Source organism: Parasteatoda tepidariorum, chromosome 5 (genome assembly GCF_043381705.1).
Source record: "Parasteatoda tepidariorum isolate YZ-2023 chromosome 5, CAS_Ptep_4.0, whole genome shotgun sequence".
Lineage (NCBI taxonomy): Eukaryota > Metazoa > Arthropoda > Arachnida > Araneae > Theridiidae > Parasteatoda > Parasteatoda tepidariorum.
In genome coordinates this window covers 78125018-78145196 of record NC_092208.1, presented here as the reverse complement: position 1 = coordinate 78145196, position 20179 = coordinate 78125018, and the positions used below count along the sequence as shown (strand labels likewise).

At 26.8% G+C, this 20179-nt stretch overlaps 1 protein-coding gene across 9 annotated transcripts in view; it reads right to left on the bottom strand.

Moving 5' to 3' along the window:
* Positions 1-2562: 2562 nt before the first annotated feature.
* Positions 2563-20179, bottom strand: part of LOC107438197 (phosphatidylinositol 4,5-bisphosphate 5-phosphatase A) — a 29535-nt gene continuing 11918 nt past the window's right edge. For 3 of the 9 annotated variants that reach the window (XM_016050416.3, XM_016050418.4, XM_016050417.3), the window contains exons 7-13: positions 19115-19182; positions 18914-19025; positions 17472-17581; positions 15259-15415; positions 13609-13746; positions 9857-10135; positions 4440-4746 (exon numbers count right to left, since the gene is read on the bottom strand). In XM_016050416.3, coding sequence (XP_015905902.1) covers positions 4576-4746; positions 9857-10135; positions 13609-13746; positions 15259-15415; positions 17472-17581; positions 18914-19025; positions 19115-19182 — 1035 coding nt within the window. In that variant the 3' untranslated portion in view covers positions 4440-4575. Of the gene's footprint in view, positions 4747-7712; positions 8031-8057; positions 8818-9369; positions 10136-13608; positions 13747-15258; positions 15416-17471; positions 17582-18913; positions 19026-19114; positions 19183-20179 lie in introns of those variants that run through there. The other 6 variants (XM_016050420.3, XM_016050421.3, XM_043052992.2 and 3 more) reach the window with 6 other exon arrangements.

Sequence of the window (20179 nt, the reverse complement as noted above, 5' to 3'; positions counted from 1 at the left end):
TTCGCTGCATTTTTCAAATATATTTCTAAGGTGGCAGTAAACATAGAAGAAAATGCAGCTCATATTAAATTAATTTAACAACTATTATTACACTTATTTTAACCTTAAGCAACAAAATTCCTAAATGAAAAATGACTTTTGCTCACAAAGAGTACGGTTTAAGTTTCAGGATAAATATCTAATTAAAAAAATAATAAAAATAAGTTTCTTCATATTAAATTAATTATTCCTGTTAATTTGTATATTAATAAAAAAAATTAAAAACAGTTAAGAATAATAAACTTTAAGATATTAAGTTTAATTAGTCAAATTGAAATGAGGGACAAAACCAAAACTGAGAACAAATCTCACTTATTTACAAAAATACTTTAATAGAAGAGTATAATAAATTACAAGACACATTTAAATACAATAATTTACCTTATCACTGCCACTGATTTTGTTTTCATAATTTTACAAATAATATAATTCCCAAAGACAAAGATTTTAATCTTTAGACAACAGCAGATTATTACATTTGACATTCAACATTAACAGTCCTTTATAACAAATCTTCTAGTCTGGTAACAATAATAATAATTTAACTATATACACTTTTTAACTATTAAACAGATCTGTTAATATGGAAACTAATAATATTTAATACATATTGTAATTGATGAGATAAAAATTTAAAATAATAGCATTTAGAAAGTTATTAAACATAATTTATGGTTAAATCTCAAATTTTCTTTATGTATATATCTATACAAATATGCTAGTCTTGAAACAATAATTAAATTAATACACAATACATTTTTATTTTATAAATGATTAAAATTTAATAGGTAGCTCATTATTGTTAAATGTTCGTATAAATGTTATTACTAATAAGTAGTTCAGTCACATATATATAAGAAATCGCTAGAATTCTTTGCGCACAGCTTTTGTAATAAAATATGAACATTTAAAAAAATTTAAACATTTCTAATTTTCAATATCTACAAACACATACACATACATTAAGTACAGCAAATATATTTTTTTTATTAGACATATTTTTAGGGAAAGGCACAATTAGTTCAACTTTACTCAATCACTTTAAACTTTTAAAAAATCACAACAACATTTTATTACTGCAATTTTTAGTAGATGTCAAAAAATTGCAAACTCAATTTGCTCCATGTACAACATTCTCAAAAAGCACTTAAGTTTTATTTTCAAAATTTTAACACTGATTCAATATTCTTTACATATAATAATAAGGGAAATAAGAATTAATATAAAAACTATGATATATTTCTTTAAAAATTGTGATAAAACTTAGAACATATTTTTTTAACGCTAAAACAGTAAACCTTTTTTCTATTAATGATTAACATACTTATTTTCACAATTTTTAAAAAATTGTTTTGCAATAACTAGTCAACTTGCAAAAAAATACTGATTAACAGATCTTTCAGATCTATAACTTTCACCTTATAAATATCAGCAAATTCACAGATTAGCATCACCGTATAGTTACAAAGTAATTTTAATTACTTATACACAGGTATTTTCATAATAATCTTTAAAAAAATCTTTTAACTATGGCAGTGCTATATTAATAAATAGGATTAGGAGAAAGATTAGAAAAAATAAATTTATATCAAAATAGCATTTAAATAAGAACATTTAATAAAGATAGAAAATTAATAAATAAGGACAAAATAGCATTGTAATCAGAATAGCACTAATGCTAAATATACATTTGGCACAGTATTATAATAAGCAAAAAACTGTGAAGAATTTAGGGGGAAAGAAAAAAGAAAACAAAATATGAAACAAAATAATTAAGTAAAAACTAATGTGTTCTTTAAAAAAATTATTAAGTAAAAACTAATGCGTTCTTTAAGAAAATTATTAAGCAAAAATTAATGAGTTCTTTAGTTTTTACTTAATAATTTTCTTAAAGAACACATTAGTTTTTACTTAATAATTTTCTTAATGTGTTCTTTAAGAAAATTATTAAGTAAAAACTAATGTGTTCTTTAAAAAAATTAAAATTGTAGTTCAATACAAAAGAGAGAGGTAACAAGAATCTACAATGCAAGTGATAAAAACTGCTTTTTTTACTCTTTTAGTTTATCTAAACAAGAAATATATTTCAAATAATTAAAGTTATATTTTAATATTACAAAGCCTCATCAAAATAGTTATAACACCAAGTTATGAATAATGTACAAAAGGTTAAAAAATCTGCAACAAAAAATGCGATCTGCACTAAAATTTGAAAATAATTCATGCATTTTTTAAAACAAATTAAATTGCACAATTTCAGTGTTCTGATACCGAAGTTACAAATTCAGTGTTATGAAGTTTTTATTGAATCGAACATTCACTTTCAAAAACTATGTAAATATTCTCATTACAGAATTATTTTTATAAGAAAAAAAAAAAAAAACTTTAAGTAAAGTGTTTAATAATTTCAAGTAAGTGAACATTCTAGTCAAAACAATGTATTCATAAAAATATAAAAGTGCTCCCGACCCATTGTTAAATATAGGTTTTGTACTAAAAATGAGTTTTCAATAACTGCTACAATGAACGTACTAACACATTTTATTGTTACAGGTACTAAAAACTGTTACAATGAATTGTGTTTATGATTATGTAGTATTATACAATGTCTGATTATTCAAAAATAATCATTAAAAGATATAATATTCTCATAACAATGAAATATATTTTATATTTTTTTACAGCTTTAGAAACTACGAACAAAACTAAACACATTTAAAAATAAAATTGTTTAATATAAATATTGTTTTGTTCTTAACTAAAATATTTTGTAACTACAGATGAAGAAAGATATTAACGAAAAAATTAACATCCTTGATACAAATTTTTATTACAATAAAATGAAACCAATTTTATGATCTAAAGATTACGTTTAAATTATAAGATTTTATTCAATAAGTTATGCACTACAAATAAGAGTATTATCACTATTGTGTTGCAAAAATTTTTCCACCTTTTTTAAAATTCTGTCATGAATAAAGTAAAACAAAAATAATGATTGGAATGCTTCAAAATAAGGTTAAAATCAAATATAGTACATTTAAGTACTGTGCAGTAAGTAAACAGGTTTAAGTTTCTAATAGTAAATAATTTTAAATATAAACAAAAAAGAGTAGGACCTTAAGTCTTTATATTAGTCATTCATGAAGTCTAGAATGAAAATGAAGTAATATGATAACTGGCTGAAAAATAAATAATATATAATTATGTATATCTATCAGAGATGAGTTTGGGCTTCCTTTTGAAGGTTCAAGCCTGAAGAATTTTAATCCGAGCCCACCCAAGTCAGAGATACATAGGATCACATAGAGCCAAAAATTATGCTGGATAACGACAGAATTTTGTGGTCTCGCTATTAGGCCAATGCTGACTAAACAAGAAAATTAGTCATTAATACCCTTTTATCAAAATTAATAAATTTTATAATTAATAACTGCACCAAATGTTTGTTTTAAAGTATTAAAAAAGTTTATTAAAAGTATTAAAAGAACCTAAAAACTTCTTTCAGCAAACAAACCCGCAGCAGACCCAGGCTGAACCTCTCTCATCTCTAATATCCATGATGTGATCTTCTATGTATTTAAGATGAGGAATATTTAATTGATATGTATATAATAAAAATACATCAAAATGAAAAAGTACATACACAAATTACATGAAGAATTAATAGAAAAAGAGACACAATAAATTAAGAATATGCTTTTTAACAAAAAACAAATAACAATATTAGTTACTAAAATAGATTAGCTACTAAAATAATTATTGTACCAAATTAAATTAGGATGATACAACTTATCCATCTTAGAAATAGCAGAACATAGCCGAGACTAATTAAATTATGTTTACATTTTTAATAATGGGATAAATAATTTTATCTACTCTTGTGTTTATGTAGCTTTGTTTTTGAATAATGAAATTGAAGTGAACATAATAGCTTTCTAATATCCTCTAGATTAGTAAATATATATATAATGTTGGTTTAAAGGACCAACAGAAAAACGCGAGTAGGTGAAAATTTGTATGTTTATTTTATTTAAGAAGGAAAATTTTGTCATTATTGAACATATATTTTGTTTGAGAAGTTAATATTTACAATATTAAATACAATTACAAAAACCAAATCACTTAAAAGAACAAAAATACATAAATTTTTTTTGCCAAACATTTTTTTTTATATCTATAATGCTTAAAATATTTATTGCTTATGTGTATATTTTGTTTGAGAAGTTAAGTTAAAAAGTTAAACACAATAGCAAAAACTAGACAATTTATAAAATTTATATAAAGTAAAATAAAATTTGTTAAATCAAGCATTTGGTTTTGATCAAAGTCAAATGGTTGTTTAACATTAAATATAAGAGTATATCATACAATCACAAAAATAATAATAAATTGCATTCTTACACACATAAATATTTATTGCAACGTTTCATTTAACATCACCAAATTTTTTGGATATATGTTCAGTAGACTTCGAGTTGGCAGTCAGAGTTTCAATCAACTCCCAGTTCAGAAATTTTCTTCCGTCAGTCTTGTTCAAAAATCTGAATAATTTAGGAAGCTAAAGTTGTGACAACTAAGCATAACAACAAGCATTGCAATCATTGCGATAGCAACTGAAGTTAGAAGGTAAACATCACCACCTAAAAGACCATCACCATGAAATGCACCACCAGCATTAGAATGGGACTCAACAGAGGGTTTGTACTGTGTTAGAAGTTGAAATAATTAGAATGGGAACAAAAGTAATAAAATTGTTGAGAAATTAGGCAATGTGTTAGATGCTAAAAGTTGTTAAAAAAAGCAGTGGGATTTAAAATATACTACATAAGCAAAAATAAATGACAGAATAAAATAAAGAAATAAATAAATGAAAATTTTTAGCGATCAGAAAATAATCCAAATCAATATTGAATGCAACTTTGATAACTTAAACAAGTTTCCCCACTCTAAAAAATATATACATCTACCAGGGGACTGTCTAGGTTTTTCTGAGACGTACCCATTTTGGGAAAATTTAGACATAATTTGTGAAAAATTAAAAATTATATTAAAAAATCAACACAAAAATATGGTAAAAATATGGATTTATCGTTTCTTAAGGGATACAAATTTTTTTTTTTGGATGGTACAATGTTAAGTCTTTTTGGAACATGGCTGGCTCGCTTTTACAAGCAAAACCTGGTTTAAGAGAGCAACATTTTAAGATTTATAAAATTTTTCCATAATTCTACCCCTTCAGTTCAGCTCATCACTTCTTGGAGATATTCTTTTTTGGAGTTTGGACTATAATTTCCAGGCCAATTTTGGGCAATAAGGCAGTTTATAGCAAATTAACTGACTAATTTTGTACTATTCAGAAATGAAAGAAAAAAAAAATTATTTTATATTTATAATTTAGTAAGCATGTATTAACTTTTATGATTTTTCACAAACCTGTTTTTTACATGAACTTAGTTGTTACAATCAAGCATTGAGGTCACTTCCCACAAATTATAAGTGAGTTTGATTGTATAGATACATATCAAGCATTTGAAATAATACCTTTTATGAATTTTCTTTTATTATTATAAATATCTGACATGGTGAAATATCAGTTTCGATTGGTTACATAGTATTATGTTTTAAACTGTTATTTTATTTCTAAATTTCATTAATTTTACAATTTATAAAAAAAAAAGTTAAAAGATATGTTATAACTTTGTGGCAGCTAAGAATGAGCAAATCATAATTGTCATTCCTTATAGTATGCTAACATGTCATTCCTTATGGTATGCTAACATATTATTTTAATGGCCATTTCTTTTCAGAATTGGAAAACATTTCCAAAAAATCTATCATCTAATTTAAAAATCTGAATTTTCAAAAAAATTGTGATTTTTCCCAAATTTGTAACACCAAAAAATGTGGTAGATATTATGATATAGTATAAGTTTCCTGCTAACTACTAAGTATTTAAATTATTTCAAATAGAATGGGATTCAGAGATTTTAATAGTCAATATCCATGCTTACCATAAATTTAAATTGGCAGCAATATTTTGAATTTATGATTAACATTACTTTGGATTAAGAATATAAAATGTTTTATAATGTTTATTACAGTTTAATTTTATAATTTTGAATAGTTATGAGTAATTAATTTATTTTAGAAAGTGAAAAAATATTCCTTAAATAATTTCAAAATAGTTCAGAAAAAATATTTTGAGAAAAATATACACGCGACATAATATTTGGTATTGTAATAGGCATTTAACTCACATTATAAATGATTATAACATATTTTTTATTTTAAATATTGTTCTAGAACGATAGAAGATTTAAATATTTAAACAAAAGAAAAACATCAAATTTATTACTATAATTTAGGTTTACTACATTATTTAGCTTTTGGAATGGATCGTTTTAGAAACTTTCCCAGTTTTAGAGAATTTTTTATTACACGAGGAAGTAACTTAAACTGGAAAAATCCAGCAAAGTTGGCAGCTATCAATTTTATAATATTACTTTTTGAAATAAGATAGAATATAACAAGTCATATTTGGTCCTCCACAAATTCAGAAACTCTGTCCCAATTTCTTTTAATTACTCAAAAATTTAAGATATCAAAGTTGCACTATACTTTTGAAACGTGAGCTTAAAATTGAAACAATAAATAATAATACGAAGAATAAGAATTAAGTCAATGAGTAGATTGAATAACAAATTATATAACTAATAGATAGAATTTAAAAAAAAAAATTTAAAAAAAGGGTGAAAAGGCCATTCCTATTTTTTAAGGAGAAAAAAATTCCCTAATTTTCTATCTAATTTCCCTTATGACTTTCTTCAAATAAATATTCCTTAGCACTTGCAGAGAGCAATATATAATAAATAATTGGTAAATAGCTTGTAATTAGTGACTGATTTTGAAGTTTAGACATATCCAATTAACCCCTTCCTTCTCACTCCCGTAAAAATGAGAGAGGGAGGTTTCACCCTCTATTTCTCGCTCCCGTGATATTCCCGGGCTGGAGTGTTCAGTACTAACGCGTCTATAAGAATAAAACTAATTCATTTCTTTTGCCTGGAAAACATTTTATTTCTCATTTTACACACCAGATGGCAGTACTAGGATATTTTTAAGGTAATTGTAGATAGTTTATTTTAAACTAGATGTCAGCACTAATCAAATACTTGTATAATATAAGTGTATAAAAAATAGGCATTTTATGACAGTTTTCTTGAAATTTAACCGATCATTTACGGGTTTAATCAGATGAAAATTATATTACGGGTTCATAAGTGATGTGGCTATTAAAATACAAGACATATATTTCCTTTTGATTTAGTTTTAGCAAATAAGGTACTGCATAGTTTTATTTTATCCAATACACCTTTCATAATATTTCAATGTGTGACCATAATTTATTAGAAAAAAAAAATATAGTCATAATCTTCAAGAGTCTTGACACTTCTATTAAATTAATCAGTTTGATTTTGCATTGATTAAACAACCATGAAAACAGATAATAGAGCTAAAAGTACTCATTGACGGTTCATCAAAACATTGAACAACATCAATTTGAAATTATGATAAATAGGGACTAAGATGTTCCAGTTAATGTTAACATTCAAGTTACAAAATGAAGGTGGAAATCAAATTAAGGAAAAAATTTGTGGTATCCATGAAGATACAGCACAGAATTGAGACTTTATTCAAAATAACTCTAAGACATTTATTCCGAAAATCCAGCAATATTTCAATGAAAAAACTATTCTTATTGAAAACATAGCATCACCATATTTATGAGAAAATTCAACTCCTAATTTCATTCCTTAAAATCACATCTGCATTTAAAAATAAAAAATAAAAATAAAGATCTGACACCATAAATGGATAAATGGAACACAAAATTGGAAGAGCTTACACGAGTAGCGTCATTTAATGTCTTTAAACACTGCTTTCAAGAATGGAAGATTCACATGGAGTGGTATGGGATATAGGGGTACCTAAAAACAGACATTGCAAGTGGGTAATTTTTTTTAAAGTTATTTTTTTTTAAAAAAAGAAGATTAATCTTAATTTTAATAGTCACATCACATATGCTTCTCAATTTAGTTTAAAAATACATAACTACAGTTACAATTTAAATAATATAAAGCTTAAATCACTTATAAGCAACTTCTTTTCATTTTTTTCAGATATGGTGATTTAAAATAGAGTTATAAACTAAAAGTGGTTTGCTTATATAGATTAATCTACTTTTCCAGTTTTAACAATTAATAACAGTTTTGTAATTAAGATTATATAACTGACAAGAAAATTATTTTTCCGATTAAGAAATTTAAAATAAGCTTACATATGTATATATTTTTTTTAAAAAAAAGGTTCTTATGAAGATTTTATATTACAGATAAGTAACTTAAGATTCAATAATTTAAAAAAGGGTTACAAATTTAAAATAAATTTCTTATATAACTTAAACTATCATCTTTATATTTCAGGTTTGGTGATTTAAGACAATTGATTTTTCTTTATAATGTTGCATAAGGACTTTAAAAATATAATAGATGGAAAATGATTTTATAAACCATTTTACAAATTTCTAAAATATAAATGCCTCATCCAGCTTTAGTTTCATGCAAAATTAAAGCAATAGAAGTTAGGGGAGATATTGTACAGCTAAATTAATGAATGCGAAGTTATTTAAGCACAATAGTTATGACTCTCAATAACTGCTGAATATCTTCTCTGCACAAAGCTCTAAATTTCAACATCAAGAACTGTACGAAAACTCTATAAATATGAATACACAATTTAAATTAACTTTGAGTACTATTACAATGTGTTAAATTCATAAAAAATAATTAGAAAAAACCCAAATAAACTGAAGAATAAAAGACTATATATCGAATGATAAAATAGAATAATAGCACTGAAAGAAGAAAAAAAATTGCAATCGTAAATAAGTTAATGATAAATATATATTTATAAAATTTTAACTCTTTCGAGCCTAAGCATTTTGTAAATCATTTTATTTTCTGCAAAAAATAATGAGTGGTTGTGATTTAAAATTAAATAGAAATTAAAAATTATTATAAAACCACATTCAGAAAAATTTGAGTTTAATTAAAAAAGAACATTATAATAAGCCTAAGAAGTTATAACAATTTCTAAGTATAATTATAAGCATAATGGATCAAAACAAGATGACATCATTAATAATAGCAAGGATATAATGATCATCCAATTAGGATTATGTTAATAAATTCCATTTTAACACTATTCTTTAGTTACATTTTAAAATTAAATTACTCCTTTTAAACATTACACTCAAAACTTGGCACGTTTATTTTTGGTACTAAATCAGTATCTTAGAATGAGCAACTTATACTCAAAATACACATACTTAAATTTCAATTAAAATAAAAGCCGTATTATATGCACACAGACTTAAAACACTTCCAAGTAAAAGTTTATAAACAAGAATTACATTACTATGTTAAAGAAAATATCACAAATACAAAGTTAAATACTAAAAGAAGCTTAAGTAATTTCCCATGAGTTACAAGCCAGAATTAAATAAAGTAATTACAGCATTTTTTTATAACTTAGCAGTATACATATATAAAATAAATTAGCAATTATTGAACATATATATATATATATATTAGTCAAGAAAAATTAGCAAAAATTTGTGTAAGCAAATTAAATGCTGAATAACAACAACAAATGCTTGAGGTAAGCTAGCGATTGGAAAAAAAAAAGCTGTGAGTGCAAAGAAAATAGTCCTGTTAAGCTTATAAATTGAAGCATAAATTGTCTTTTAACTTACTTCAAAGGGTTCACTAACCCCCAAAATGTCATCAAAGTCAGAGCTAATATAAAAGAGCCGATATCGCCCAGGTATCAGAAGAGTTTGATCAGCAAATACAACTTTGTACCAGGGACCCTGGTGTTGTTTTGAAGTACTAGAAGAACATACGGCACCATCAACAGAACATTCTTCTTCATCCTTTTTTTCAACCGACTCTGGCAGAAGAGGATTACTACCTGACGGACGCACTGGTGCCCAGATGTAACAAACATGTTCATCAATGCTTGTAAAATCAGCCTAATAATATTAAGAAAAAATGTGACCCATTTGAAATTCGAAGAAATATTTCAATATGGTATAACTATTTTTACTTCACAACTATTAAAAAAAAAATGAAACACAGAAATGAGAAAAACAATTTAAATAACTTTGCCAGCATGACCCTTTGGAAAGAACACCCATCAAGAGAACGGAATAAAATACAGTACTAAGGCCTGCTCAGACGAATCAAGTTCTTGGACGAAGATTGATTGATATTGATGGAAGATTGCTTCGCTTTGAGCTTGGATTGTGTAAACAATCATCCAAGTACTTGGTCCAAGTCCTTGGATGATAGTAGAGCATGTTCTACTTTCCATCTAAGTTTTTTCTCCCTTAATCAATCAGCGTCTTAGATTTTGCGACGCCAACAAGCAGGCATCGTATTATGTCATTTTGTTGTCTATTTTCATATATTTTAGTCCAAACAAATTGATCTGTTATAGTTTATTTGTATTATGATTTTATTTGAATTTATTTAGTAAATTATTAGTATTATTTTATAATGTTGAATAGGAACATTGCGCATGCGCAAGTTTTCCTTCCGACCAATCAGTGACATTCAACAACTTAGATATCATCAAAGTTCTTGGACAGAGAAATTCCTCCAATTTCTTGGATTCAAGAACTTGGATCGTGTAAACAGGCCTTAAAGGCATTAAAAATAAATAGATAGAGGAAACTTTTTTTTGTTTCCTATTGCATGAGATCTTTTAACAGATCTTGGATGTTTTTACATTGCTGATTTCAAATTTGCAACCTCAAATTTCTATCTCCAAGCTACAGTTTTTATTAAAATGACATTTTCAGTCCATTTCTGTCTGAATGTACAAGTTTAAAATTTGTCATATACAACAAGGGAGCTGCATAAAAGTGTGACAAACTTCTGAGGGAGTTAGAGCACATCATCAGGATTAAAATTGCTCAGGAACCATGAAATGTCGCTATACGCCGCTAGAGAAATTTCGCTATTATAAATTGTTTCTTTGTGTGCTTCTAAACAGATCATAATAGGAAAGCACCCCTAACGTCATGCTACGACATTTCTGGGTATGGGTAACAATACAAATTCAATCCCGATGATGCGCTCTAGCTCCCTAAAGTCTTTTATGTTAGAATAACCATTTCAATTACATTTTGAGTTTTTTGCAGTAAGGATCACATTTTCATAAAAAAAGTAGGCGCCGCTATTTTAAAATGCAAAAATTCTGTCACCGCCACTTTAATCACAAGAGGAGGGTAATCATTTTTAACAACATATGCAAATTTGTAAACAAATTTTTATTCAATTCTCTTTAATGATATGCTTGCCAAGGAGACATAGGTCAGTAAAGTTATTTTATAACCACCATGTTATTTTATTTCACATTTTATAACTGGTGTTGAATAGTCAACCTAATTTCGAGTTTACAGCTATTGTTGTGGTTCTCTATAGCCTTGTAATTTTGAACCCAATCCAGAAGACAAGAGGCCCCTGGATCAAGCATTGGGACAAACTTGCCCTTTTGATGGAACTAACAAGCATTTGCTTATATTAAGAGGGAAATCTATTAATTCAATATAAATTATTGATTCACGGAATTAAATTAATTATCCGAAGAGTCACATGCCAGCACTGTGGTTGGTGCGAGTCAGGAGCAGAAATCGTATTGACCAGCCACCGTTGAGATTTGAACCTGGCTAACCTTATTGGGAGGTGAACACTCTATTCCTTGAGCCACCACAGCTCAGTGTCATTTCATAATCACTATCAAAGTCATTTAGTAATCACCATCAAAATTATGTAAATGAGAAGATTTATCATATTTTATTTGTAATCTGTTCAGCTGACATCTATAAAGTGTGTGTGTCCATACTGTTTCTTGAAGGTAGACAGCTGATACTTAAATAATTCAAACAGATTGATACAGCCAGTCTGTATATTAATCAGATTCTATTGTCTGCAGACACTGTTGTCTACTGTCAGCAACCTCAACTCAGTCAGAGATTATTCTTGTTAAGAATTCATTCTAATCTAACATTTCATCCATTTTAATCTAATCTAACAATTCATTCTAATCTAATCTAAAATTTTAATCTCATCTCACAATTCTTTCTTGTAAAAATTCATTCTAATCTAACATACATAAAACAAAATTTGAAACTGTAAGATCTCTAAAAATTTTAAGTTCTTTAAATTTAAGTAGAACTTCATGCAATGATAAAAAAGAATGGGATAAATCCCTACACAGTTAAACCTGTATTGAAGTAATGGGCAAAAATCATTACTTTTTGTTCTTTGCATGTTCTCTCAAGTCAGCTTCATAGTTTGTTTGAAACATGCTCAGAGATGTTTTTCCTACTTTTTATACTTAGCGTTTTTTTCCTCCTCAATTCAGCTTTATAGTTTTTGTTAGAAACATGCTTCAAAACGTTTCTCTACTTTTACTTCTTGCGGCTTTCTCTCAAATCAGCTTTATAATTTTCGTTAGAAACATACTTAAAGGTGATTTCTCTACTTTTAATTCGTTGCGGCTTTCTCTCAATTTAGCATTATAATTTTCGTTAGAAACAAGCTTGGATATGTTTTCTCTACTTTTTATTCCTTGCAGTTTTTCCTCTATTCAGCTTTACAATTTTTGCTAGCAAGAAGATCAGAGATGTCTTTTTTACTTTTTATTTTTTACAGTGTTCTCTTAATTCTGTTTTATAATTTTTGTTAGAAAGAAACTCAGCAATTTCTCCCAATTTGCTAATATCTGTTTTAAAAATAAAAATAAAGCTTAGATGAAAAATAATCTGCAGTACTCTTTGCAATCTGGAATCTCATTGCAACCTGGAGTGTATCTGCTACCAGGCAAATAAGAAACTGAGAAAACTGAGTGAAAGCATTATCAGGGTGCGTAGCCAAAATATTCAACAAAAAATAAGCACCTTTTAAGCACTCAAAAAATATTTTTAAGCACTTTAAAAAAATATCATAATCATGCAAGGTTGGTAAGTTTTTGATAATTGATGGTTTTATCTTGTTTTAACCGTCATGTCGAGAAAAAAAAAACCTTTGGCATTGCTTTTGACAATTGTCAAAATCATTAAATTTTTAACTTTGAAAAACGAATGGCGTTTTCATATGCTACAGACTGACAATACGCCGAAGTAGATTGATTGGGTTTGAATTAATTGTGAAAATGTTGAATAGAACAATACGAACTGCGTCTTTTTGCACAATTCATAGCAAAAATCAACATGGTAAAGGAAAAATCTAATTTTGAAAAAAAAAAAAAAAAAAAAAAAAAAAAAAAAAAAAAAAAAAAAAAAAAGAAAGAAAGAAAATTAAGCACTTTTTAAAAACACCCAACGAAAAAAGCACCTTTAAGGGTTTTTAAAAAACAAAATATGCACCTTTAAGCACTTTTTAAAACGCTACACACCCTGATTATAAAAAGTGTAAATAATTTTAAATAAATAGATACCCTGTAAAGACCAATCCAATCCCATATACTTGGTTCAGATCCTTCACTAAAGGTATACCATGCTATACTGTCTGCATGAACTTTCCAATCATTTATGGGTAAGAATGTTACTCGTTTTTCAGCTGGTTTAGAGAAAACCTGTGAAAAAACAATTCTTTAAAATCAATTCCTTGTGCGTAATGAAATTAAATTTTAACACATAGCTGCCAACATGGATAGGAAAAAATCCAGTAGATTTTACGAAATAATATAAATTTCATGATAATTGTTGCATATTGTACTAAATATTTTACACAAGGGAAACTTAAGGGCTCTTTATAGTATTCAAAATAGAGAGACTGCAATATTTTCCACGTTTGATTGACATGAAACATACTTGAAATTATTGTGTTTACTCATAATTTTGAATATTAATAGGCATTTAACTCATCAAAGAAAGTTAAGATATTTTTTAATTAATTTGAAAAGAGAGCTCTGAATGAAAATAAACTGAACATTTTATAACAATAAAGTTTTGAAATGATTTTTATAAATGAGGATCGCTTCATTATGTATTATTAATACTTATTTAAATATTCAAAAATTCTATTTCAATAGCGATTCTTTAAGGAAATTTACTCAATCTTAGGGAATTTTCTAAAATGTACAAAAACCAGGAGAATTTAATTAAACCAGTAGACCAGGAGAAACTGGCAAAATCCAGTAGTCTACTGGAAAATCCAGTAGAGTTGGCAGCTATGTCAACAAAATAAACAATTATAATGATCAAAAAAATGTAGATTTTAGAATTGTATTGTTGTTCTCTAATGCTTAAGTATAGATAAATATTTCATTCAATTTTTTTGAACATTTTAGAAATTAGTTTTCTAGATTTAAAGCAAACATTATTTACAACAATTTGAAATCTGAAAAATTATATAAGATAACGGATAATTATATAAGATATAAACAGTTATAATGATTGCAAATAAATGCATAGTAAGATTGTTGTTTCCTAATGCTGATGTATGCATTATAGATATTTTTTAAAGAAGAATTTTAAAATTAACTAATATAAAGCACAATACAGTTTTGAGCTAATGCATATATAACTTAATTTGGTTTCACAAGTTACATCACATTTGAAACAACACAAATACTCTTAGTACATCACATTTTATTTATCAATAAAATGTAAATTAAACATAATTTAAAATTCGGAATTTATATGGTTGAATATTGTAATTTAAGTTATTATTTGACATTTATTCAATTATATGCCTGAAAATTTACATAATCCTCCCCAATTTTTGAATGATATATTTCACTAAACCAAGATGATTTTCCGAAAAAGAATTATATTACAGCAACTGACAGAAGTTCATGTAATATGTGAAAATTTATTTGATGCTTGGTAATATATAGCAGATAGAAGTTAACTTTTGTTGTAGTTTGACGTTGTGATAAGTTACTTTTTCTTGTTTTATAGAGAAAATTATTTTAAATACACAACGAGCAATGAAAATAATAGTTCGCCAACAATTGACTAAAGAAATAAAGACTAGTACAGAACAGCTAGTTATAAAAGAGATTTGAACACATGCAAACATGAATAAATAATCAATAACTCAAAAAAGCAAAACCAATCAATCAAGCATTGTATATGCATACCTTGATATTGAAGCTGGATGAGACAGGTTTGTGATCACTCTGCATGTAATTTTGATGTGAATCATAATGCAGTTGCTTTAAACTAAGTGTGGCGCTTTCATAAGCATCTGGAGTAAATCTAAACAATATTCTATCTGTCCAAGCTGGCTTCCGTTTACTAAAAAAGAGTTCAACATTTATTATTCAAGAAACATTTTATTACTCATTTAAATCATAAGAAGTTACCTTTTAAGAAATAATTTGGTTGTGAACAATAAGAAAAAGAAATTAAGCATTCAGTTGAGTTCAAGATAGTATCAAAATTTTATAATTTAAAGAACATTAATATTAAGAATATTAAAATTTAATAGAATATTATTATAATACTACAAGCCATTTATATTTTGGCAATTACAGATTTGCAGGCTCTAGAGAATCAAAAATCGAGAGAAGATACCAAACCGAATACTTAGATACTATAAAAACAAGAAAGAGTATATGATTTAATTGAGACTTTAAAAGAATTTCTAGTGCAGTTCAACACTTTTTAAATACTTATGTACACTTTATCACACATACCACCCAACCATGACCAAGCATTTAATTCCGTTTTTCTGAGCTCGATCTTCTAACAACCATGGCAGGAAAGCCACGTAATTTTGACCCTGGTCAGACAATATGGACGGAGCCTGAGCTTGTACCGCTTTCGTCAAATTTAAACACTGCATCCAATGATAGAACTTACAGCCAAGACAGATTTAATGTGCAGCTTGCTGTATTGCTGTGTCACACAGGTTGTTTAGTTGGTATCCAGGATCAAACTCATGACCCCCGGCCTTCTCCAGTGTAGTGAGCAACGCCATTACCGACTGCCCCTGATCATTTTATCAGATAGCACGTTTACATTAGAAAAGAAAAATAAGCATCATATCTGCAGGTCCAAGTCTACTTCTACAAGTATGAATTATAAACAAAATCAACATAATGGTTTCTGCAGTTAATATGTTTATGCCAATCACCTTTTTCCAGATAACATGTCTTGTCAAAAACTTCAAATATATATTTTTTATTTCAGACCAAAGTTTAGTACAGTTGGACCTGTTTAGCTCGAAACTCACGGGAAAGGTGAAAAATTTGAGATAAAGAGGTTCCAAGTTATATAGGTACTTTAAAAAATTAAATTTGATTAAGAAATTCTATTTATAGTGCTTTAATTGTTTTTAGTAGAAAAATACAGGCATTTCTGTAAATAATTTATACCACATACATCTATTTAAATAACATTATTTTAACATATATTTAACACTCAAAATAATTTTTCAATGTGCAACCTTCTTTGTTTCGATAATTCTTGTAAGGAAAGAGCGGCGAAGCCCTCATAGCTAGTTATGCGTGTTTAAATTCCAAGAAACACCCCCAACCTGTTCATTCCTACTTCTTGTGGGTTCATGAAATTCATCTCTGTCTGTGAGTTTTACTGATAAAGAAAGTTATGTTGTTTGAGCATTTATGCTCCATTATTAGAAATTCGAGAAACGGAGGTTTTGAAATTTTTTTTAAGCTATAAACATGAAAAATACATAGATTTTAGACAGTAAATGTAGGGATTTTTAAAATTTTTGAGATGTAGAAGTTTTTGAGATTAAGAGATTTGTAATAAAGAGGTTCAACTGTATATTTAAACTGTATATTCAACTGTATATTTTGTTATTCAACTGTATATTTTGTTATTCAAATATATAATAGGTCATTCAAGTAATTTTTGCATAAGGTACTAACACAAAATGTGGTTATGACAGTAATTTTTTTTTAAAAAATGTATATTAATTTAAAAAAAAAATCAAACATTTTTAGGACAGTGTAGTCACAAAACATGTCACCTTGCACTAAAAATATTGTTAATATTCTCCAGGATTTTTAATATGAATCTGCTCATGCCTAAGATTGATAGTTTTTTTGTTTTTTTTTTTCCTGTTAAACCTAAGCTCAAGATTTTATATGTCGGATAAAAGTCAACGAAAAATATAAGGCTGAAATGTACAGAGGCATATGAATCCTTTTTCAGCTATTCAGCCCTTGCTGGTCTCATTTCATTTAAGCTTCGTAACAATTGTTCCTATTTGAGATTTTATATTTAAGTGATAAGGCAAATGATAATAATTATACCACTTTCTGAATTGTTTCTTAAAAAAAGCAATATGTTTTGAATTAATATTTTAAAAAAAAGTACTCACGATAAATCATATGTGTCTTCACCTATGGTATATTTAAAGGTAGGACTAAATGATGGAGGACTTTCATTAAATTCTGAAAAAGCTTGCCCAAGTTTCATTACTTTACGAAGCTGCAAAATAAAAGATAAAAGTTAATAACAGTAGAAAAGCAAAATTGAAGTGTTTAAGAAACTAAATAGTTTACAAAGCAAAAATACATAATTTTCAGAATGGCATTCAGCTAATTAGAAATTGTTAAAAGCAAATTTCTTTACTTTGAAATTGCTGTTGTTAATTCAAAAATTGCAATTGGTTTCTTTAATTTTAAATACAATAAATGCAATTTCCTGTTTTTATTAAATTACATCTTTTTATTCCTTAAATGTATAAATTTATATACAGAGAAAACATTAGTTTCATCATCAAATAAAAAAGTTAAATATTATTAAATAAATTGAAGTAAAATAAGAGTTCAAGTTTCAATTGAACATTAGAAAATGAATAGAGTATGCTTGTGAATTCATTTAAATGTAATTCATTAATCAGATAAACTCAACTTTGGTTTAACCACAAATGAACCAATTTTCCAACAGTTGTTGGCAAATGTATAGGTTACATTCATAAAAGAGAAGTCTCAGAATAAAAACATTAACAAATGTCACCTCATGTGAATGAACATTTAAAAAAAAAATGTAACGGCACAAAAAATTTTAAATTTAAATCTATTTTTTAAAAAAATTTGAAAACATAAATTAAACTAAAAAAACTTATGCTCTTCAAAAATTTTTTCACCTATTTCCTTTTTACAGGAAAGCCTTTTGAGATACATGACTACTATATCAAACTATATAGAAGTTATATCATATAAAAGTAGTATTACATAATAATTCCCTTTAAAGTATTTCAGAAATAAGGATATACTATATTTTATTTTATTTTATAACCCTTGTTGAACAGCCAACTCAATATAGGGTTTACGGCTACCAATGTTCAACTATGTAGCCTTGTAATTTTGTACCGAATCTAAAAGACTAGAGAATTCCTGGATCAAGTATTGGGGGAAACTTGCTTTCGTGGAGGACTTTTTGATGGAACTAACCCACATTTGAGTTACATGGAGAGGTAAACTACGAAAACCTTCCACGGTTAGCCTGAGGGCAAGGGAACTCGAACCCATGATCCGCCTACCACTGATGATATGTTACGTCAACACTGTGGTAGGTGCAAGTCGGTTCACCTCATCGGAAGGTGCACGCTCTATCCCCTGAGCCATCACAGCTCAAGGATATACTATATAAAACAAAGTAGTAAAGTAAATAGTCATACAATTGCTTACATTGTAGAAAATGTTAACTTGTCATTGAAATAATTTAATGAAAATGCACACTAAATAAAAAAAATCATTGCTTTACAAATAAACTTGCAATTCAATTTTTTTATGTAGAAAATATAAAACAGTTTACTTGATCCTTTATAAGTAGTGGACTAAGTGACTTTTTTTCAATTAAATGAACTATTTCTTCTTGAGTATAGTCGTCAAGACGAAAGTTTAAATCTCCGATCCAAAAGGCGTAGCTGAAAAGCAAAATTATATAAAAACACAAAAATCGAAATTTGATTTTAAAAATCTTCCTGTTTAGAAACAAACTGCTGTATTAACTTACTCATGAGTGATAATATTCTCTGTGAGGGAGTCTACAAATTTTTGACTATCTAAAATGGTATTATAATCCTAGAAGGAAAGATAAATTTAATAAAAAACTAAATATAAAACTATATATACATAAAAATAATAAATATAAACCCTTATAAACAAATAATAAAAATAGATCATAAAACAAAATGGGTACGTTTAACAAATTCTGAGCTGCAAACAAAACAACAAAAAAAAACAGGTCTAAAAATACAACTGTTGTTGAACAAACAGTTTTGATTCAATAGTGTGACTTCATTTATTCATTAATGACAAATCTAAAAGTTCTACTTGATATTGCCACAGAGAGAATAAAAAAGAGTAATTTGTAAGGAGAAAAAAAAAACTAAAATGAAAAAAAGTTTTTAGAAAGCACTTTATTTGACATAGTGCCTACACATAAATAATAGTGCTTTAAAGGAAAAAAAAATCCTCAGCATAATTTTCAAGCATTGTTGTAACTGAAACAATGCAAACCTAAATAATAAAAAGCCTTTCTTTTAAAAAAAAATCAAATTAGAGATTTTTGAAATTTTACCCTCTGCTCACTTTGTTCATGATTTACCAAGAAAACATTATTTCCTAATGATTCACAAATCGTTATATCAAAGTTGAAAATTATTCACTTATAAGATCTTATTATTTTTGTATTGTATTAATACAGATTTAGCTTCCCACTTGCTTTAGATAAAATTTAAAATCAATAACTTTGTTCAGTTACAAATGTAACTTCATATACAACTTTGTTTTTGACATTCTTATTTAATTTTTGGTTATGTTAAAAACTCGCTATATTTCTTTCTCTAAAACTTAATTCCCAATAATGATTTACACTTTTTTGTTTGTTATTTTAATTGTATATATTGAATTAACATTGTTTTACATAAGACTGTTACAAATAAATATAACTCATTTATGTTTAATAATGTTAAACAGTAAGTTATACATCCTTTTAAACAAACTTATCATAAAATGTTGCATAATTAAAATAATATCACAGAATAATTTATAAAAGAAACACTGCTTTTTAAAAAAA